Genomic DNA, 24,222 nt, shown 5'->3' with positions numbered 1-24,222 from the left:
TAATTAATGAAACATATCATCTATGAATGGTCTTTAATGAAATACAAAACTGGATGTTTCTCTTACTTTAAGCTAAAGAAGTTATAATATATAAAAAATAAATATAGCTTAGACTAGCACTGTTGGCGATCATATGCCATTACACAATTCATAATTGATAGCTGCCTAATATTGTATTTTGTATAAGTAAATTATTGTTACTATCAACAATTACTGATATTAGTTTTCTAAGATTTCATTAAATATTTTTCAATTACATTGGAAGCATTTTCAATTTTTTTGTGTCTCTTAATATATTAAGTACATGATACTAGCACCGTAGAATATCTTTGTACAGCATAGAAAGGCATACCCATGAAATATTATTCTATAAGTTTCTAATAACATCATAAATATTTCATCAGTAATCGAAGTTTGAAAAAGTATGAGTATAAACCAGATGAGTTATTTTACTTCATATGTAATAAACTATAAATATACCAATTTAATGGGTTCGCTTTTCCTGCTTAAGAAACACTTAAATACATCTTTAATGCTTTGCTAATTCTACTTTGAGAAAAATTTTCTTGGTGGAAGCTTACAAAGATTTGTCGTTCGATGAAAGTAAATTTTATCAAAAGAAAAACTTCACTACTCTTCTTAAAATCTATAAGAGTATAGATATTATGTATCTGTTCAACCCTATTATATATTAATAAACTCCACCCAAAAAATTCTTCTTCAAAGTAAATTCTTTTTTCTTTCATTATCCTTACTGCATTTTATGTACATTACAACATATCCTACAATACTGATTATCATTCAAGAAATTATTGCAAAATCATAGAGTTCTTGAGAAAAGAATTCGTACCGCTTTTTTTATATATATAACATTCTAAATGAGGTCAAAGAAATAAATGAATTATTTTGATTAGATAAAACATGGCGTAGAATATACGCAACATGTAAATTAGTTTTGATTGGTTTGTAAGTTTAATCTAAATTATTTAACTGTTACTTCACATTCTTGAACTAATAAATTAAATATATATGTTCATATAAAAAAATCAAGTTTGGTTAATATTTTTTTAGTAGTTAGAGAGAAATAAAATGTGGATCAAAATACCGAGTATTACAAATATTGCTTTCCTTCTTTCGTGCAATCCGTAAAAAGAGAAAGGAATTAGATTCTTCCTAATACCCAGCGTTTTGATTATTTATTAACAATTTAAGAATAAAATAATTTCTGAGGCACTCGTGCACTTAAAAATCCAAAAAATATTTTAGATTATACTGTACAAAGTGTGATCTATATGAAGGAATGTATCGATCATTGTTACAGTGTTAAACGAATAATAATTATCCAATATATTCTTATATGTACAATGTTGATTATGTATATGGAGTGTTTTTGTTCTAAAACAATTTTCCAAATATATCACACCTTAGATGGCTATATATTTTTTTATAGCTATGCTAAGTATGTTAAACATTTTTCTACAGGTACCCTAATCACTTCAATGCGTACTGTTTTTTATATATAAAAAAAGTGTCATTTTGTCTGCTCATGGCATATTAAAATAAAAAAGCTCACAAATGCATAAAAAATTTCACTATACAAATTTTTTTGCACGTGTATCTAGTGCCATGGTATTTGTATACAAATTAAAAGTGTAAAAAAATGATAAAACCTGACAGAGTATAAAGGCAAACAAAAAATGTATGTCTATTATCCTACTTATGTATTACAAATATTTCATATAAAAAAACCTGTATACACAGAAAAACATTGTGACATTCGATTTGTATAATGTGTGATGTAATATTTGTTTATTTAGTATACTTAAATGTATTGTCATAATATAATTCTAAGAGAAATTATATATAATGTTTTATGTATAATAATTGAATTTGTTAATATACTACGTATGAATCGTTATGCCAATTCCATATAATAATTAATAATTTTAAGTTTAGATTTGCACGGTTCTCTTAATGATTTCTTATGCATAGCAATCATCAATGTTTTTCTGTCTATTTATGTTTATAAGTTATTATTTTTATTACGCTATACAATAATCAGATTTAATATTCTATTATTTTGTCAGTAAACATAAATTTTGATGGAATGTAAATTATGGTTAAGATAAATATGTTTATTAAATGTTTTATATATGTATATGCAAGAACTGGAGGTGAACCTATCTGATCTCTTCTTTATGCAGTTGCATGACTACACAAGATACATATAAATCAAATGGTATAGTTCTATAGTCAAAACATTGAATCCTTAATATTCAAAGAAATTGTTTTATAAGAGGAAAGAAACTAGAAAGAAACTGGTACTTTGTATGTACTGGTACATATAAAAAAGAAGCTCTCTATCAAAGTTACGTAATCAAAGCCTACTTAATTTAATTCTAAATCAACAGAACATCAAATTTTCATTAAGTTATTGTCACAATGTAAGCTTCTTAATCAAAACCTCCATTTGGAATTCTTGTAAGATTTCTTAGGTTCTGCTTTAACTGAACTATATAATAGAAAGAATTTGTAACTTTTACTATTTTTGACATTGTTACAATAACTGGAACTTCATCTGATCAAATCTGACAACTGTGACAACCAGATCAAAGAGGATTTCATCTCAGATATAATTCAGGACATAATATCATTGATACAAATTTTTCAAAATCATCCTCATAGAAGAATTTAAAGAATACATTCTAAATAATTATACAACTGCAAAGAAAAACAGCTCTCGCTTTATATATCAATCTATCAAAAAGATCGAATTTAATTAAGAAATATTTTTCACAAAACCAATATAAAGCTAATCTGACTACTATTATCATCTGTTCTTTCAACACATCATAAGCACTATCTTGCATCGTCTGTTTAAAAATTTTGTTATTCTAGTTCCAGTATTTGCATTTACTGCAACATCTATGTAATTCAATAAGATACTAAAGAATGTTTAGAATGAAAGGAAGATTCTTTTAAAAAATTATAATTTTTAATTTTAAATTATAATTATAATTTGTAACTATAACCTTTATTCGAATTATTGAAAAAATAGGATCTATAATCTATAGAAAAGAATAGAACTAAAAGCAATTATTCATGAGTACATAAAGCTATTACATACGGTGTCAACAACGAATGCAAGATATGCGGAATGTATGAATAAAATATTTGTAATACATACAATTCAACTGACAATACATAGTATTGAATGCACAATACAAGCTAGACAATCCTGACATTCACACTATTTCTACAAAATATGAGACATACCAGTTCTTTAACAAATTAAAAACAGTCTGATCGGATATAAGAGTCTTTCATGACGATGTCTCAATATTTTTACATACGGAATGTTATATTCTTACTATATTCGATGACCTGCACTAATATATGAAAAAACGTCCTGCAGGAGGCAGTGCTTTCAAAATGTGTATCGCAATATTCTTTTGCTATAAAGATTTGATCGATTTCTGCCACGTCAGATACTCTTTGATTCATATAATTCTAATTAAGTGTTACTTTCAAGATTGACAAACATTTCGGATTATTAATTATAACTATATCGTTTGTATTATTTTAAATAAGCCAATGCTATGACAAAAATTCTCTTTCTAATTCAGAAATACTTGGTTTCCTACTTCTATTTAACCGACGATTAGCTTGCAAAGGTATAGTGACGTCCTGGCTTTGCCCGTGTACCGGGATATCAAGTAAAGTTTCTCTATGTTCTCGCGATATTCCATCCCGATCGAAGGTCACTGGAGAAAACCGCACCCTACTAATAGAAATTTGACTATCTTTAGCCGAAACATAGCTCGAGTCCTCGGATGTCAAAGAATCCGGAGGCGTAGGATTTGTGGGTGTGCCTGAACCCGAGTTGTTTTTGCTAACGCTTTTATTCGGCGAATTGTACGAATAATTAGATCGTTTCAAACTTGATCGTAATCGGCTAACAACTTCTAAATTACTCGGTCGTTCACCCGAGTTTGAATTTGAATCATGCGAGTTCTGACGTGTTAATATTTGCGAACCATATTCGTGATTAAGCATACTAGGACTATACGTTCCTACGTTTGAGATGACGTTCGAAGGTCGTTGATAATAATGTCCAGGATAATACAAAGAATAATCGTCTTCATCTTCTAAACGAAACGTTGGATTAACGTTACTTTGACTCGACGTGCTCGCATTTGAAACATTTGACGAAGTACGATGATGAGTATATGGAGGAAGTCTTGATACAGGCCGAGCTGGACTATTTATACTGCTCGGATTGTCATAAGCATGTGGAAATTCAGGGCACTCAAGCATTCTATCACTGGAGGAAAAGATTTATGTGAGCATGATATTTGAAAATTTATCTCGATACTGTTGCAAATACTTACTGGTAATCTGTATGTACAAAATACGTTGGTTCTTGTTGCCTGTGATATTCTGGTGGAACAACTGTGTACACTGGAGGTCCATAGTCTGGAAAGGGAGCAACATTACCCATGTATATCGTTGGTACTCTTTCCATGCGGTCTACTCTTCCTGCATCGTGTGTAAATACATCTTCATTACTAGTGCTGCTGCTCTTTCTTCTGGGACTTGGTGTTGGCGCGTTAGAACCCGCTGTACTGCTCGCATAGTGTTGAGGCGAATCCGTGAATCTCAAAGGTTTATCAGGCATCACGCTGGGTGGAAGACCTGGTGCTATGCCACCCATGTTACTTAAGAATGGCCTGTAGTAATAGTAAGAATTATCTCACTTTTCATTGAAATGTTTCAAAAATATTCAATATGAAAAGAAATAGATGCAATCCTTTACCTGTAATGCCTAGCTGGTCCATGGTATGTGTTATGGGGATAACCACTACTTGAACTAAACTCGTAATCAGGACCAAGATAACTAGAATTACGATTCGATCCAGTATCTGCTTGAAACCACCATCTTGAAGGTTCATCTTCACTGTCACCGAGCCGAGGATACAATCTTGGATGGATCGGAGATATGTTTGACATTCTTACATCATATCCAGTTGCTACTCCAGCTAGCATTGCTGCGATATTATACAACACCAGTTCTATTATGCTTAACTTTGGCTTTTTCATTTCTCCATTATAGAGAGTCGGCATTGGAACAGGCATTGGCATGATGTAAGGTCCAGTTAATCCAGGTTTCAGTGGATAATCTGATGTTACCCAGTCAGATGAAAGATCAGGCGCTACAGCTGTATAATCTACAAAAACAATCAAATTTCTACAATAATAATGGTCATATTGGTACATATTTAAAAAAAAGCGTAGACATAAAATATCATTAATACTTCTACTTTCCTTTTTACAATATTAAATCGTTTCAATTTTTTCTTTTTCTCTTGCTAGTATTTTCTTTAGTCTTAATTATTGCTATTATTTAGAATTAAATTTGTTTACTTCTTACCTTTAGAAATTTTCAGAAATTTTTTTTATAAATGTTATATAAATTTATTATATTAATTTTCTAATCAACTAGTTTAGTATTGTAGTTGTACCATGCTTACATGTTATTGAATTACTTACAATTGTTTGTGTGTTCAAGCACAATGTGATACGTGCATTGTATTAAAACATTACATGCTGCATTCTTATTTTAACTATTTGTTACTACCAATAAATTGTATGAAGCTTATACATTATTTTTGTAAAAGACAATTACATAAGCTCAAAAGTCATATCTTAAACATGAACCATACTTGTTGGAAAATATTGGATCTCTGAAACTGAAGCAGAGTGTAAAAGAAAGGTACAAAATACTTGTGAAAGATGGTAAACATTTACTATATTTAACTAATATGAAACAATATTTTTTGCTTCACTTGATCTTTTATTTTCTCAATTTTAAAAGTCTTAACTTTGTTCACTCATTCATTCAATAAAAGCAACAAATCAAATTTACATTTTCATTCCCTGTTTCATAATAATTTACATTTCATGTTTCATATCAAAATTAGAATAAATAGGAATATAAAAACAAAACTAACGGAGTATTTGTTTAGAAATGAGATTGGAAATTTAAGGTAAGAAAAGGACCAAACCCATTTGACATTAACAGTTAGGATCCTACTGGAAGCATGCAGAAGGATTCTCTTACGCTCGGCTATTGGCAAAAACGAATGTAAAAATTTAAATATATAAAAAGCAGACAGAAAGAATTCTATTACTTTTTGTTTTATTTTTATAGTTAGTATAGTAATTGAATCAAGTATACAAAACTTAGTTGTTTTACAAAACATTTAGTATGTATATTTCTTTAAATGTACACAATTGAAATCATTTACAAAAAAAAACATATTATATTCATTTCAAAGTTGTCAAATGCTACTGAGTTACCACAAACCGAGCGTAAAAATTTAGAAAACGAAAAAACAAAATTCAATGCGTCGAACTGAAAAGGTTTTATTGAAAAAATTTCTATTTCTAAATACAAGTGTGTGTGTCGCTCCATTGTGTTGAATGTGATGTGTGCAAAATTTCTGAATCTAAAAAGTGTAGAGAGACTATGGTAATACAAAAATGAAATCGCTGTTAAATTGGGCTGAACAATTGACACAAATCAAAAATTGATTCAAAATGCATCTGAGACAACAAAGAGAACAATACAACTCTACTCACACAATGTTCTATATAATTTTGATTTTTTAAGTCACAAAATTACAACTGTAGTGAAAAAATACACGTTTTCAGTAAATGCTCCTTATTTAAAGCATCAATTTTCAACTAGATTTTTGTTGTAATGGCAGAAGCATATGATTTCTTTTCACATAGTAGTGGGCTGTTAGCTCTGCTTTGTTAGAATGTTATGTACTCCAAACAACATCAGAAAAGAACCAACACCAGAAAGACTGCATTTACATTTTATGTACTCATTAAATTATAGTTCAAAATACGAAGTTCTTATCAGTTTAAATTAAGATAAATAATGTTTAGATTATTGGAGGGTAAAAATTACCCTTTACTAAAATATTTTAAAATAACAAAATGACCATTGCGTAATTTGATAGACATTTGTATAAAATTACTTTGATAAGGGTACCACTTTATAAGAGTAAAATTAATTTCAATTTTTCATCTAGTCCCTGATAAAAATTTAAAACTATTTCCTATTAGAAGATATATAACTTACGATATGTACCATTCTAAATAAATTCAACCGAATAAAATAATCTTAAACACAACACTATCAATGTAAAAAAAGATTTGTAACTGTACATATATTGCTAAAATAAAATATATTTATATATTTTATACTAATATATTTAGGCATTTCTCTATAAGAAACCACAAATGTAGAAAATCTAACTGAATAGTGTACTCATGCACTCCTATGAAAATAACTTTAAGCATAATCTACTTAAGTAGAATTCAGCAAAAAAGGGAAAAACAAAGAAGGAAAACCCTAAAATTTAAAACATAAAAAGGCACTGTCATCTGAGATCTCTGCTTCACTACAATGCGTAAAAAAGTAAAACCATTATTTAACGAGGCTAACTGTGACAAAGAAAGAAAAACGGTCAGGTCTTTTACAAAATGTAAAACGGTTTTGCAGCAATGTAAAGAGACTTACGAGTGGGATAGATGCTTTCCTCAGAAAGGCCTGCGGTAAAGAAAATATAGGGTTGTTACTAAAACATATAAAACAGAAAGAAGACATATTCGTGAAATGCGTTTATGAGTTTGAATTTGCTCTGTACGCACATCTCTATCTTCATGAAATGCAACGTCATTTATCACTTTTCTTTAAAAATTTCTCTGTGACAAAAGTCTTGTGGGATGTATAAGCAACCGTGTTTAGATCTTCGGAACTTCTGTGCGAAGAAACATCCCTATGCGATTCAAGTAGATCCTTTTTCGATCTGTGACTAATTGGCGAATTTTGACGATCGCATTCCTGGTAATAAGGCGCGTGCATGATCAAATTGATACTGTCAGTTCGATCCTCCTCGCAATCACGCAAGTACTCGTTACTTTTTGATCGTTGATGCAACTGAGAATTTAAATCAAAACATTGATCTAATTGTGGGGCACGTTGCTTTAAACTTACGTCCGATACATTGCTGACACAATCAAAAGACGTAGGCGACCTTTTAAATTTATTCTCGTGGAACAAACCTAAAGAATTTTTGGAAACAGAACTGTCGTTCGAATGTTCCGAATCAAAATTGCAGAGCTCCGATTCGAGGCTCTCGAAATCTATTCCTTCTCGAGAATTGGCCGCTAAGAATTTAGGTATTGCGCTACTTTGATCGGAATCGCGTCGATTCAATTGCGGTATAAATATCGCATTATCTAAAACATTGTATTCTACTTTAACAGCGGTGGACTTGTCATCGAGTGCGTCCCGACTCCCCCATGCCTTCATTTTATTAAAGACTCTTAATGGACTTTTTGACATCCTTGATTTATGCTGAGACTTTTTGCCAACTGAGTTCTCAGGACTTGACTCTAATCCATCCGCATCGTTGATTTTAATTGTAACAGAATTCTTCCGTTCAGCACTACACGGAGAATTCAAAGAACTTTTTCTCGACCCAGAGGGGGAACGAAAGAAATCAGCGAGAGCAGCTAACCGTGATTCAGAGCTATCTCTACGTTTCGACTCTTTCGATTTACTTCTGTCCCGTTTCTTCTTCTTCACACGTTTCGCAGTGCCGACCAAACTAAATCCTACGTTTTGTACACAAGTTGAAGAACACGAGTACTCCCAATCACCAGCTACGTGTCTCTGACACTTGAGGGGTGAGGCTTTGAAATTGTAACTACTAGCAGTAGGCTTTGAGTGATTATACGCAACTACAAGATGCTCATCCGAGAAATGTGTTTTGAGATTGTTCGCCGATTTGTTATGCATTACCACCGACTCGTAAATATCGTTGTCCACAATAACCGAGTCTTCGTTTATATTGCAAGGTGGACAGCTCGTACTTTGCACAATGTTGTTAGAATTTTCTGGAATGTTGTTATAGCTATATCCTGGCTGATTGTCTATCAAATTATTTGCTGAGGAGTACAACTTTCTGGAGGAGGGGTTACCTATTTCTTGAAGAAGCGGGGAGCGGTGCGCGCTTGCCAACAGGGCTGTACGCAGGGGTGTCTTTTCGAGATCTGGAGCAGAACGAGACCACCGCTTGCCACTTGGTGACGCAGGATTTGGTGGCTGTGTGATAATAGCCCCACGCTCTCGTTGGTGGAGTGTCGACGGTCCCCAAGTCTTACCCTTTACTCCGTCTGCTGGTACTAAAGAAGGAAGACAAAAAACAAAACGCTACTCACTACAATACTAGTTCTTCCACCTAGGCCGGACTCTTTGCGAATTCTTTGCGCGTTTCAAAAAGATAAAGATGTTTTTCTCTTTTCTTTCAGTGAGTCAATATCCAATTTTTACAGAGAAAGTTCAAATATTTATTATGAATTAGATGTTCAACAAAATTAAATAAAGTATTTGCTATTCTTTTACTTGTGCAGCTTCAACGTTTCGTACTTAAAAATTATATTGAAACAGAATTTGATTGAACAAGAAAAGAATATGCAACGTAAATTTTTAAAAATACATAAGAGTGTATTCAATTATTCACGCCATGCTAATAAAGATAAAGAAAACTGAATACAACGTGACTACAAAGCACAAACAATGTGATTCAAAAATTTCTTGGAAGTACAAAAAAATATCATAGGGCAAAGTCATTCATATAATACCACACGTATTTATAATTATGAACTACTAAACGTTGATCAGATATGTCACTCACATGCGATTGCCCGAAGTCTTGGTATGCTCGGAGAACCTGGTGGACTGTTAGGTCTCGACGGATTCCGTACTTTTCCTCTGTCCAAGGCTGTATGCTGAACAGTTATCGTGTGACGAAAATCTGAACAAAGGTATACGTATTAGGATTATCGTATCAATCATTTAATGGAACGTTTGATTGTATTTAACTTACCAGAAGGAGCGCTAATGTTACTACCAGGCTCTTTTTTATTTAATTTTAATCTCGATTTTTTGAATTTTCCGCGGCGCTTGTTTGGTGTAGGAGTATTTTGTTGCTGAATTATCATTACAGTGAGTTCGCGTTCTAGTAAGTCTATTTCCCGGGCAGCCAATTCTTGTTCTCGCTGCCTTAAATTTTCCTCGTGTTGTCGTTGTTGTACTTGTGCTTTAGTTAATTCTTCTTCCCTGCAGCGCAATTCCTAGTAAACAAATACAGAAAATGTAAAAATTTATTATACCTCCATTTAATAAAATAATCACATCTGTAATCAAAAACGAAAATAATTTATAAACATTAATAATCACTACGTGTATTGTCTTACCTCTTCTAATGAACGACATTCCTTTGTATAGCATTTGAAAAACGATTAAAAATGTTATTTACATTATTATAAATGAATCAAATTAAAGATAGAACATTCAAACAATGTTTTCTTTATATTGAGACTATATGTATGATACTAAAAAGATATGATTGTATACCTTTTCCTTCATGCGCAGTCCATGAAGAACTTGTTCAATTTCAAGTCTCCAGTCTTCTTGCATTGTATGAAATGATTCGTGTGGTGTTGCTGCAAATGCGCTACGTACTTCATCCAATTCTACAAGGATTTCTGCAAATCCTGGTCTTGAATGACTGTCTGATGCCCAGCAAGCTAAGTGATAATTATATGTTTCTCATATTATTTCAAGACTTCAGTAAATGAAATATTTTTTATGTTCCCGTAGTAAACATTTTTACAATGATATACCTTCCATTAAAAACCTCCAAGGTTGAGGACAAGTTGATGGAATGGGCAATGTAAGTTTATTTACTGCAACGCCATATGCTACTGCCAGCGCATCTATTCCTTTATAAGGTGTTTCACCGGTCAGAAGTTCCCATAAAAGAACGCCATAACTGTAAATGGATGAAAAATTGATCAGTAAAAGAATTAAAGAAATATAACTTATTCAATCATAATTTAATATGATTAAAATGATGTAGGAGGCACATAAAACTGACCTCCAAACATCACTGGCTTTACTGAAAGTACTCTTTTTAATAACTTCTGGTGCCATCCAGGCATATGTACCAGCTGCTGACATACGAGTTGTTTTATAAACTTCTCTTGCTAATCCAAAGTCAGTTATTTTTAATGTTTTATATTGTAGATCGTCATTTTCAATAGGCTCGCTTAACAACACTGTTATTGATAAAAAGAAAAGTGGTATTAAAATAGTTACACATTTGTCGTGTATGCAGAGTTTATATAAACTACAATCAACATTCGGAAACTATTTTACCATTAGAACTTTTTAGGTCCCTGTGAATAAGACTTATAGGAGCTTTATTATGAAGGTAGTCCATGCCACGGGCTATTTGTATGGCCCAATCAACAAGTACATCAGGCCTGATTTTTCTACCACTAAGAACCCTGTTCAAACTACCCCCTCTTGCATATTCCATCACGAGACACATATTTGGCATTTTTAAACAAACTCCTTCTAACTGCACAATGTTTTCATGTTTTAATAACCAAAATAATTTTGCTTCTTGTTGAACATTTTCTAATGTAACACTTGGATCTTCATCTGGATCCTGACGGGCTGCTTTAACAGCCACTTCATGTTTCTGCCAGAATCCCCTAAAATATTATTAGATATTACTCATATTATTCAAAGACTCGTTCGTTGTATGAATACAAATGTAATTGGGTAATAACATTAGAAGATAATATTTTATACCTGTATACTTTTCCAAATCCGCCAACTCCTATCACTTCTTCTAATTGCAACTCTTCAAAGTCAATTTCGACTGGTTGAACTTTATCGATCACCGATGAGACCCTATCAATACTTTCTGCTTCTGCCACAAAATTGGCTGGAAAAATTCCAACTTTGCCATGGATTTTTCCAGTCCACCAGCCCTCGTCGCCTGAGATTTTTGAATCTTTCGATAGAACCTGAACCAAGCGTACCAAATAAAATACATATATTTTCACATTTTTATATGTACTATTACACTTTCTGAAATCCACTATTATAAACAATTTACCTCAACTGTTTCTCCCCTTTGCAAGGATAACTCATCCTCACCTTGGGCAACATAATCAAACAGTGCTGTGAATATTGTTGAACTATTGTCCTGTCTTGATTGAGATGAGGAATGTGTACCATGAGAAGGACTAGTTTGTTGAGAAACAGTTCTTGCTGTGCCGCCACTGTGTGTATCGGACACACTGCTATCAGACATATTGTTGCTAGATGTACGCCCATACAAATATCCGTAACTAAAAGATAAAACCCAAGCGAAGTCCACATTATTCATGTAAAATCCATATTGAGAAGTTCAACATTGATATATTGTTAATAAATGAATTTTGTACCTTGTGGAATGATTATTTGTTCTATTATTATGTTGATATCTCGGAGATGAGTTAGCTGTGTTAGGACTATGAGAGTTTGAGGAGCCATTCTCTGGATGAAGTAAAAATCGCTCGCTCCGATGACGAGCATCTGGTTGTCCGTGGTCCATCAAGGTAGACAAGCCTCTTGCCGATAACCCGGCTGGCGGCATATGGCCCTATGCTCTCCGTATTCTTCTCCTTTTTGGAAATTACACCTTACTCGTCTGGTAGATTTTGTGCAATGTAGTGTTGATCGAATGGTGAATAGTAACATAAAATGTTCTAACTGTATTACTTGTTTATCTTAAAATGAACTAAATAAACATACATATGGATATATAAGAATCAGCAAGTTTTATGTCCACCTTCCATAATTTTCTAACACTGTACACAAATCCTTGCACATTTCACATATTATTTTATAAACATGTCTCTTGAAATCATTATTAACACGAGAACAGAAAATAGTTACATGACATTTCAAAAGTATTTTAAATGTACGCACACGTTTCGTGTGAAAATTCTGGGGTGAGAGAAGGTGATCACCACCACTAACACCCCGTGCATAAAAACACTTTAACAGTGACCGGCATTTTGATTCGCGAGTCCGGCACCAACGCGCGAAGATTTTCTGATTTTTTGTCGAGTATCATAATCCTATTGGGATTACAACGGAATGAAATTTTCGAAGAGTAGAAAAAAGCTCGATATACCGAAAACCACTGTAGAGCCTCGCGTCGGGGTGTGTATACCCACAAGCCACTGTTGACGAGGCCGAAACTCCTCATTGAATTGGGATTAGGAGCAATGTACGCGGGATGTGCAGGGTTGAAAGCGACGTGTTCGCCTCCCGGAGGACACGACGCTTCGCGTCAGCCCGCAAAACGCACGATGATTCCACATTTAATGATAGAAAACGGAGCAGCACTCATAGCAATAACCTAACGGACGCCATGTTTCGTTTGACGGCCCCACCGTTGACGTGATGATATATTAGACCGCGATTCATAGGGAGGACATTTGAAAGGCCGCTCAAGTTGTTGGAGATCCGCAATGTTGATCCACAATAAAGCAGTACACTAAAGCAATGACACTGTTTAAGGAAAAAATATTCGGTTTACTAGAAATTACTTGATCAACAAACTTATTTCAAATAAATGTTCTAGCATTCGAATAGTATGAATTATTCTTAAATGATAATATTGTCTTTTTCTGGTTGTTATAATCGATGTCAACGAGCCGTTAATGCGAAGCGTATGTGACGAAGACAGCAAGTGTGTTCGCCACATATAGAATTGTATAGTCTATGTCAAAAATCATCTGAGAAGTGAAGATGGCTGTGGAGTCAATGAGCTGTGTGCGCCAAATCCATTGATTAAAAAAGGCCAAGATAAAATGTATTTCCTTATTGTTTGTCACGCGATTTTCTGAAAAGAGAGAATAAACTACGAATAAAGCTGTGAAACAGCAAGTGATGGGAAGATGGTGAGGGAGCAGATTTGCTACTGGTATGGGTTCTCAAATGCTAGAAATTTTGAGACAAAGCGTCTGGGCGAGTCTGACAGGAGGCTGGTTTTACGATCCCCATCTCGACGTTTTTTCGAACCTCTTTCATCTTTATATTTGGCTTTTTCTGCTCTGCCTGCCACTCAGCATATATGTTGTAAGTTGATTTATACGTGCGTTAATCTTAGTTCGTAAATTAACGTTCACATAGATCCTATATGTTTACATTACTATGTAAGTAAATAATTAAAATATATACGTTATGTGTTTGCAATTTTATTCATTTGTTTACAAATACTTACATATCAAGTGTACTATATCTAACTCTTTCATAATTGTGTGCTTATCTATTTAACATACATAATCATTTTATCATCCTGTTACAGTATTTCCCACCAACACTGTATGTTTGGTTAGCATATTGTTTTTTGATTGGAGTACTTTTTGGTACAATAAAGTGTGTCAATCATGCGCTCCATTGTGTGTATGATACAACCGAATGTTTAGAAGAATCAGGTCAAAATGTCAGTCAACAAAGGTCAGAGAGCGAGAAAAGACGCATAGCACATAACAAATGCAGAGTACAATCTCAAGATCAAATAGATCATGGAATAGAGCTACAAGTTTTAAATGGTATAGTAGCTAAGATTTATTTATTTCAAATTTGTAACATAATTAATATGAGCAATTTTATTAATCTTCAATTTCAAAATATATTTATTTTTTAAATTGTGTATATTCTCTTGATTTGGTATACACTAAATGTAATAACTATATTATTATATTAATGTTTTTTCATAGGAAAAACAGACACACCACCTGTAGAATGCTCATCTCGTAATTCTTTCATCGAGTCAAATGCGCAAAATGCAGATGCAGATAGCATAACATCAGAATACAATCGAGATAAACCTAGTTCAACTATGGATTTGAAAGTAGAAATCCATAGAAAAAATAGTTCAGAAAGTTCAGAAGAAGCACAGCAGATGACTAAACAAATGGTACCGAGTATAAATGTACATGAAGAAGAATTAGCTGAAGAGTATTATGTAAATATAATAAATGGTATTAATTTTACAATTTTTATGTATACTATTCAAATACATTTTCTATACATTAATATCTATGTTTAAACTTTTCAAATACATATAGACATAAGTTTGACTCGAAATAAATGTATGACTATTGCTGATGAAAAAAGGAAAGAAAAAAGGAAGTTGTGTGGGCTTCCATCAGAAGATTTACGAAATCGTCATTCCAAACAGTGTAGTCTTGGTAAAACAGGTTCTGAAAGCCAAATTAAGCAAACAAGTTCATTGGAGTTGGAACATCATGGAGATGATTATTCTTATTGGAAATCTAACCAAAGTGTACGGCTCAATCCTAATTTCATTCCAATGGAAACTCACCTATTGAATGATCATCCACAAAGTTTAGAAATTATATCGAAGAAAGAAAACACAGATAAAAATAAGATTTCGTCGCATCCCCAATCTTTAGAGGTAGCGAATACAAGTATTTATAATTTTTATCTTTAACATATGTTCAATTAAAGTAAATATTATTTCTTCGAAGGTCATTACAAAAAAGCCACATCAACAACTTATTCATCCACAAAGTCTTGAAACAATTGGTGCTGCTAGTAAAAATATAAGTACTACAGATGACAATAATTTGCCGCTTCATCCGCAAAGTCTTGAAACAATCAATGCTAAAAAGGTATTTTCATAAAATTATTCTGTTACATAGTATCTTATTTACTTTATAAAATATATGTAATAAATTTTGAAGGTATTACCTCAAGCGACACTAAAAAAAAATCAGTTACAATTATTACCATATCTTAGTTGTGGATCAGAAATAGTGCATCCTATAGCAGAACAAAGTGACGAACAATTTGCTAACGAAAGTTCTGCAGGGTATACTTTCCGAGATTCTTACAGTCCATTACTTACTCGAAAAGCTTGTGAATCAAATGCTACCTCTAATCGGGATAGAAGTCTTAGTACTAGCCGATTTGTAGATAGATATTCAAGGTAACGTAAAAATTATAAGAATTATTAATTAAATTATGTTTATAAAAATGTCTTCCTTCAAATATATCTTGGTATTTAGATTTTATGGAGATGGTGGTATAGATAATGATTCTGCGAATTCTCGAGATGCGTTAATTGAAGAACTAAAGCCCAGTATCAAAAGAAGATACAGCAATGCAAGCCAAAGTAGTCATGATAAACTGAAGTATAAGCAAGATAAACTGAAGTATAAGCAAGAAAAAATGAAAAGTTTGGATGATCCATTGAATGCTGGAAGCGTGGTTGGTATAGATCGATTGTTTGAAGGCGGCGATTGCTCACTGGAACCAAGAACAAATAAGAGTATATTTATTTTATGAATAATTATTATTACATACGTAACTAAAATGACGCACATTAACGTATCTTTCCATGTTCAACAGATATGCATAATAAAGAACCAGAATCCGGTTCGTCTAGTACAACGACATTGAGTTTTGAAAACGAAGTGAAAAGAATGTTACTTCCGCCATTAGAAACAGATAACAAACGACACCAAGGTGCGATACCCAAACAAAGCCGTCCAAAACCTGCAGTAGAGACCACTGATGATAATAATACAACTTCCGAAAACGTTTGGACAAGACGTAAACGACCGGTAGTTATAATGTTCTCCTCTGGTCGAGATTTGACTAATTTAAGATTAAGTCGCAATTTGGATAAACGAGACATGTTAGCAAGACGAAACGCTCTAGCACCAGTATGGACACAAGACGAATTACGAGAAAAAATTCGAGACGACAGTGTTGTACCATTATACACTGATCTGTTCGATGAAAAAGGATTTGTGAATAATACATTGTTGCGACAACAACTGACTCATTTCCACGCGAACAGAGAGCTTGCAGATTCTCTGAGCAATAGTTATAGCAGTATGTCTTTAAATTCTGCTGGTTTAAGTGTCTACATAGATACTCCACCCGTTCTATCGAGTCCAGAAAGCAACCAAACGAAGGCACAAAATTCAGTAGCATCGAATTTAGTCTCTTCAAATCAGTGTACCATAGAAACTTTAGGACGAGATCAATTTCATCAAGACATAATATCGCGTATAGGGACAATGACGGATAGAAATCGAGGATTACAAAATTTATTAGAGTATTTCCATTTAAATCTTTATCAGTCTGCTTCGAATTGGAGAATGCCTGCTTTAACGTTACCAACTCATCAAGAAGATATAAGGTTATCGTGGAATCGACTAGCTGCCTTTGATGTATTTAATTCAAAACCTAAACAGACAGGTCATTATTATAAGTGGAAAATAGGCAAATTACCGCATATAAAAGTGCGATTCGATCGTTTGTTTTTATTGGTTTTGCTAGACCAAAATTTGACTATTTTTGAGACCATAGTCTCCACACTTTTAGCGGTGGCTGTTGCAGGACTAGGTCTTATATTACTTCAACAAGGTCTCTATCGAGATATATTCGCTTTTATGTTCTGTTTTGTAACAGCCGGGTGTCAGTATTCATTATTAAAATCTGTTCAGCCTGACGCTGCTTCACCGACACATGGTTTTAATCGCATTACAGTATTTTCTCGGCCTATTTATTATATACTATGTTCAGGATGTATATTAATCTTTAATGAATGCTTGAGAAACTTTAAACAATCTGAGTTTCTAATATACGGCTTTCGAGTTGCTGATTACGATGTTATATTACAAATTCGAAATGTTTTATTAATTTTTCTTCTATGTTTTCCAATCGTGTTTTCATTAGGTTTATTTCCTCAAATTAATACCTTTTTAATGTATCTATGTGAGCATATAGACATTCATTTATTTGGTGGGAATGCAACAACCAGTCTAGTCTCTTCACTATATTGTCTCTGTCGCAGCATTGTCACTGTCGTTATACTATATGGATTTGCTTATGGAGCAATTACAGAACCCAAATCCTCGCAACATATTTTGTTCTCGGTTTTTGCGGGTTTATTAGTTGCTATATCTTATCATTTGAGCCGATCATCCTCAGATCCTACTGTTATATGGGACATTGTTAAAGTAAGTTTATGGCCATCAGAAATTTATACAGAAGAGAAAGAAGCCAAGATCATCGAGAATACATCTCGTAAAGATAATATGTCGGCAACATACGAGGAAACGAAAATTAGAACATCAGGAAGAAAAAAACATGTGAAAATTAAAGTTGGTGAACAAATGTCGGATGCGGAACTAGTGGATCCTTTACCTAAAAAATTAAGAGCCACAGTGTATGCAAGATTGAAGAATGATTTAGTGATATGCGCTGTAATAGGTACCTTATCGTTTGGAATCCACTGTTCCACTGTATTTACAGCTTTACAACCCGAACTGAATCCAGTTTTGTGGGGTATCGTAAGCTGCCTAGGATTTCTGTTACATTACATAGTGCCACAGCTTCGAAAACAATTACCATGGTTGTGCTTATCGAGGCCAGTACTGCGTAGTCGTGAACATGCACAATTTGAAGTACGTGAGCCAGTAAAGATCATGTGGTTCGAAAAGGCGTATGTTTACCTTTCTTTCATAGAAAGAAACGTTCTATATCCAATAGTATTCCTAGGAGCGCTCACCGAATGTTCCTCAAAAATTGTAAACAAATTTGGAGAAAGCGTGGGCACATTAATCATAGTTGTATGCGGATTGAAGTCTTTGAGATCTTCATACTCTGATCCATCGACACGATACCTAGTTCTAATCTTTGCAGTGTTATTCTTCAAGTTAGACTTCCGAGAACGTAGTGAAACCTTTCTCGTCGATTATTTTGTCACTGGAATAGCATTTGCAAAGATTTACGAATTATTGTTGAAGATAAGATTTGTTGTTACGTATATTGCGCCTTGGCAAATCACTTGGGGCAGCGCGTTCCACGCTTTTGCCCAACCGATATCGGTCCCACATTCTGCCATGTTATTCTTGCAAGCAGGCATTTCTGCTATTCTAAGTACTCCATTGAGTCCACTTTTGGGAAGCGCAATTTTTATATCTTCATACGTGCGTCCTGTGAAGTTTTGGGAAAGAGATTACAAAACTAGGAGAGTGGACCATTCAAACACACGTATGTCTTCGCATTTAGATCGTAATCCAGGTGCGGATGACAATAATCTGAATTCAATTTTCTACGAGCAACTAACGAGATCGTTGCAACACAGTCTTTACGGAGACCTCGCTCTTGGTCGCTGGGGAAACGTGGAACAAGGCGATTGTTTTTTATTAGCATCCGATTACTTGAACTGCTTAGTGCATATTGTACAATTGGGAAATGGGTTAGTAACTTTTCAATTAAGAGGTCTTGAATTTAGAGGAACATATTGTCAGCAAAGAGAGGTATGTGTGTTTCCATTAAATACTAATCATTGTAAATTCATTCTTGCATTTAGTGTGAGCATAATGATTCTGGTTTCCAGGTGGAAGCAATCTCTGAAGGTATCGAAGAGAATGATGATTGTTGTTGCTGTGTAATGGGGCATTTCTCAAATGTGTTGAGTGTAAATGCAGCTTTCAGTCAGCGTTGGCTAGCTTGGGAAGTTGTAAATGCCAAGTATGTTTTAGAGGGATACTCAATTTCGGATAATTCAGCAGTTTCTATGCTTCAAACGTTCGAGTTCCGCAAAGCATTGGTTACCTTCTATGTGAAAAGTATTATTTTTTACACTGTCAAATCGTCAAAGTTGAAATACTGGTTAGGAAACGCTGATATTTCTGAGGCCTTAAAAATAACCCTCGACAAGAATTTCGTGGATCTAGATCCCGTTTTCAAAATGAACATCGATGAGGATTACGACTTTCGCGCTATTGGAATTACAAGAAGCAGCTTTTGTAACGTTTATTTGGATTGGATACAATTCTGTGTTACCAAACATGATAAGGTATTTTCTTGTAATACACCAAATTATTTAAAAACTTACACAGTACTTCAATTTTTTAAATTTTCTTTAGACGCTAGATAAATCAAGGGATTCGCCATTGGTATCTTTATGTCTTGCATTAAGCCTTTTGGGAAGACGCGCTTTGGGTGCCGCATGTCATAATACTGTGACAAATGTTGAATTTTTTATCTATGGATTACATGCACTTTTTAAAGGTATTGTTTTACTTAAACTTATATATCAGTTCAATATTAACATTTAATAAATTCATGTCTTATATCCAGGAGACTTCCGCATAACATCAGTTCGAGATGAGTGGGTGTTACACGATGTAGATTTATTGCGCAGTGTTGTAGCAAAAGGTCTAAGAATGGCATTGAAACTACATCAAGATTATTTCATGAGTCCAGACTTATACGTGGAATTAGCTCCTCTTTACGATGCTATAGGCAGTCACGATAAAAATCTTGTAATTAGTCATGAAGCTGACCCAATGTGGAGAAATGCTGTTTTAAATGGTGCACCCAGTCTTCTAGCGCTTAGGTATTTTTACAATACACCATTTTAATGTTTCCAAATATTATAGAATTATTACATTGATAATGCATTGTCTGCACTCCATATTTCCAGGTACGTACTCGAAGACGGCATGGACGAATATAAAGTGATTATGCTTAATAAACGATTCTTAAGCTTTCGAGTAATTAAAATGAATCGTGAATGCGTGCGTGGCTTATGGGCTGGGCAGCAACAGGAATTAGTATATCTAAGAAATCGAAATCCAGAGCGTGGTTCAATACAAAACGCGAAACAGGTTCTCAGAAATATAATAAATAGCTCTTGCGATCAACCAATCGGCTATCCAATTTACGTTTCACCATTGACAACCAGTTACGCTGAGACTAACGAGCAATTGTGTTCCTTGGTCGGAGGACATATAAGTCTGTGTGTAATTAAGCGTAATGTCTTCAAATTATGGGAAAGGTAAGCCAGTACAATAGAATGCTACTAATCATATTTGATCAATATCTAATACAATGTAAAATCTATTATCATTGGAAATATATTTTCAGAATCAGAAGAAGATGCGGTCAAGGCTGTTCTTCTGGTGGAACAGGATCTCAAGATGATGGAGGTTTTGGAAACGATGGAGTATATGCAATGACCACCTACAATATTCATTCAGGTATGTAAACTTATTACTTTTTATCAATTTCAATTAGATGGCAACATAAAATGAGGTTTTAACATAGGGTATGGTCAGTCGGGTTACAACACATCTGGTTCACAATCTATAGATTCCGGATGTCAAATCGGTGGATCAACTGGCCGTGGTTCTTTAGGAAGAGCAAATACAGCATCTCTTGGTGGCAACAGAGGATCATTAGCTTCAGTTGGTAAGCCTACGAGCTCAACATTAGCCAGTTTAGCTGGTCTTCTTAGCAATACCGATATTAAAACTGAAACTAAGAGTGAAACCAGCTTTTCTGGTAAAGTTGAAAAAGAAGAAGTTCTCCAAAGAGTGCGTGTAAGTAAAGAAAAACAAATTTAATTTTATGATTTTAATTTTTATGATCTAAAAAATGTTCTAATAATTTTACTTATTAGATCATAGATCCCAATCAAGTATACGATGCAATTAACCTGGGTCGTCGAATAGATGTAATTTGGCCTGATGAAAGAATGAGACAACAGGGTGGCAGATCTGGATGGAAACATTGGGTACCCGAAAGAGGTATGGAGGGATGTGTTGTTCATTGTTGGTTTCCTAATCATCGTGATCCGAATCGACGATCTCACGTGGATAAAGTCATCTTACTTGTCAAAATTGACGATAAATATGTTCCGGTAGCGGAACAGGGTGTACGAGATTTAGGAGCAGAAGTGTGATGAAGTATTTTTGAACATTCTGTAGTGATACACATTCTGACAATTTTCGTACAGACATTTTAAAAAAAAAGAAAACACCGTGGTTATTGATATTAACACATTAAAAATGAAAATTCATTCCAACATAAAGTAATAAATACAAAGATTTTTGATGGAAAATTATTCTTGAAATTGTACATAATGAAAATCGACGAATTTTAAAACTAGTTTGTTAATTCAATTATAATATATAACTATGAAATACTCTTCTCTATTTCAACCTCTCGGAGATTTTCATTCATTCAACACTTCTTCTTTTCATTAACATTATTCACTCGCTTCTGCATTTCTCCCATCGCGATCATTATTCAGTAATTATAGATTTTCAGAAACATTTTGGAGAAAATCGTAACTTTGAAAAGTTTGCATAAATCATGATTAAATATTTTGCCACTTCCAACTATGATTCAAATATAACTTCTTACGTGGTTACTGAGAAGACTAATGTCAATCGCCAAGTTATTCAATGCAAGGTAAATTGTACCATGTTGTATTATACTGTGTATCATATAACTATTAGATAATTTAATAGTTAATGGGAACTACATGTTACTTGTTGTTACAATAAATTATTATATTTATCACTTGGACATAAAACCAGAAATGAGTATATTAAAGTTATTTTTCGTTGATTTGCTGCGTAAAAATCATTTAATTCTTTATTATTTGTAATTATACAGAATCTTCTCTGTTCATTGTATGCAAAAACGAAGAAAGTACAAAAGCTATTAACTGCGTCAATATATATTTGTATCCTAAAGTTATAGCGATGTGATTTATAGGAAGTAACTAAATTTCGTTAGTTTATAAGTATAGAAAATGCTGTAGATGATCATAAATTGTTGTATTTGTTAAAAAGAAGTAAACATCTTTTAGTGTTATTATTATCAAATGTACTCATTCAACAACAACAAGTAACAGTAGAAATTTGTATATAATGTCATTCGTTTTTTTCTACATTTTGTTACATTTTTTTTAAACGACTCAATATAGATAAGTTGTAAATATGCGTACAATTTCTGCAAGATTAAAGCGTCCAAATGTATTTACTGAACGTGTAATTTTGTGGGGCCATAATGCTGCCTCTACAGAACATATCGATACACTAATAGCAGTGTTATGTATAATTTGAATGACAACCATTTGATTTGTGTAACATTATTGTATGAAAATTGTGGTGAACACAATGATGTATTTACATTTGATATATACTGTCATTGTGAATTTCATAAAGAACTAATATATTAAGAATAACGATGTAGTATCATAAAACGAAACAAATGTCATGTGAAGAAAAAGAAAATAATTACCCGTAAACGTACCACATTTATCTAGGAAAGAAAAATAAATTCATTATTATTTTTCTTTCGACAAAAGACTTAATGAACGCGTTTTCCTAGTTTTGTAAATATTCTTAAAATTAATTTTCAATTTATTTGTTTTATCGCAACTGTTAAAGAAATTTAAAACATATGTACTGGTTATTAAAATAATAAAAAAAAAGACACGGGGTTGCTTGCAAAAATACAAAATACTTTCCTTTTTATAATCTAATGAAAAGAAAAGGCTAACATATATTTGGCATGAAAAATTGAAGGTTTTGCAAGTAACCATGGAATCACAGCATTGCCTTATCATGGTGTCTCATGAAAGCACCTGACTGATGAATAAATTTTAGCTAGTCCTTTAATTGTTGGTACATATTTATGTATCGCTTTCTGCCAAGGGACAAAAATCTTTTTCACCAGAGAAATCATGGATTGAATGATCTTTATTAAATCTCTGACGTACTGTAATCAGCAGTACTTTCATACATAGATGTACAGAATTGTTTTAAGACCCAGAATAAAAGATAGAAATCAGATTGAATAAAATTTGTTTATAATCCCTGCATTAATAATATTTTAACGTCTTAAACTTGCATTTGCTATTTAATAATATACCCATTTTTAGCTGATAAGTTATAAAGAATTTTATTGAGATCACTAAAGTTAGTGTTTAACTATGAGACATTTAAGGAACAATAACTATGCAAAGAAAGCGAGTACTTTGAAATATATTTCAGTTTTAAAGATAGTTTAGTTTATTAAGTACTGGTAGCAAAACAACATTGTACATTAATCTTAATTATTACGACGTATTGTATTATATAACACACAACCAGTTAAAAGATTCATTTTATAATCATGTTATAACATTAATGATACATATAATACATTATCAACAGTTTGTAAAGTAATTAACAAGTTATTATAAAAGTTACAAATAATAAATGGAAATACAATGTCTTTCTAGAAACAACAATTTTATATTTTATCCTATCATTTAATTACCAAAAAGGATAAATATCTGCAATACAAATTTCAAATAATATTGCAAGGTTTTTAAAAGTTTTGAATATCCATTGAAAATAGCAGTGTCTTAAATTGTCTTTTTTAGTAAGAAATTAATTTTT

General features: G+C 33.0%; 2 protein-coding genes across 10 annotated transcripts; one reads left to right on the top strand and one right to left on the bottom strand.

Annotated features, from left to right (window-relative positions):
- Positions 1-16: 16 nt before the first annotated feature.
- Positions 17-13,396, bottom strand: LOC117225561 (mitogen-activated protein kinase kinase kinase 10). 8 transcript variants are annotated; one of them, XM_033479231.2, is made up of 16 exons: positions 12,385-13,394; positions 12,054-12,288; positions 11,744-11,961; positions 11,303-11,643; positions 11,022-11,202; positions 10,768-10,916; positions 10,499-10,671; positions 10,339-10,359; positions 9,969-10,215; positions 9,777-9,896; positions 9,061-9,264; positions 7,595-7,624; positions 4,817-5,228; positions 4,570-4,730; positions 4,392-4,476; positions 17-4,324 (listed from the first exon to the last, which is right to left on the bottom strand). In XM_033479231.2, the coding sequence occupies exons 1-16, from the start codon at positions 12,573-12,575 to the stop codon at positions 3,598-3,600; spliced, it is 3,495 nt and encodes a 1,164-aa protein (XP_033335122.1). In that variant the 5' UTR covers positions 12,576-13,394; the 3' UTR covers positions 17-3,597. The 8 variants fall into 8 exon arrangements, with proteins under 8 accessions (XP_033335122.1, XP_033335117.1, XP_033335119.1 ...); XM_033479226.2 differs by having other exon boundaries at positions 4,392-4,730; positions 12,385-12,629; positions 12,734-13,394; XM_033479228.2 differs by having other exon boundaries at positions 4,392-4,730; positions 12,385-12,629; positions 13,119-13,394.
- Positions 13,397-13,719: 323 nt separating this feature from the next.
- Positions 13,720-24,055, top strand: pcx (pecanex). 2 transcript variants are annotated; one of them, XM_033478781.2, is made up of 15 exons: positions 13,720-14,068; positions 14,298-14,544; positions 14,713-14,976; positions 15,064-15,413; positions 15,487-15,630; positions 15,703-15,947; positions 16,027-16,289; positions 16,370-19,296; positions 19,377-19,838; positions 19,909-20,053; positions 20,123-20,381; positions 20,469-20,822; positions 20,912-21,024; positions 21,137-21,366; positions 21,447-24,055. In XM_033478781.2, the coding sequence occupies exons 1-15, from the start codon at positions 13,916-13,918 to the stop codon at positions 21,726-21,728; spliced, it is 6,438 nt and encodes a 2,145-aa protein (XP_033334672.1). In that variant the 5' UTR covers positions 13,720-13,915; the 3' UTR covers positions 21,729-24,055. The 2 variants fall into 2 exon arrangements, with proteins under 2 accessions (XP_033334672.1, XP_033334670.1); XM_033478779.2 differs by having other exon boundaries at positions 21,092-21,366.
- Positions 24,056-24,222: the final 167 nt, after the last annotated feature.

This window comes from Megalopta genalis, chromosome 2, assembly GCF_051020955.1.
Source record: "Megalopta genalis isolate 19385.01 chromosome 2, iyMegGena1_principal, whole genome shotgun sequence".
In the NCBI taxonomy this organism is placed as follows: Eukaryota; Metazoa; Arthropoda; class Insecta; order Hymenoptera; family Halictidae; genus Megalopta; species Megalopta genalis.
This window is presented reverse-complemented; position numbering and strand designations above follow the sequence as displayed.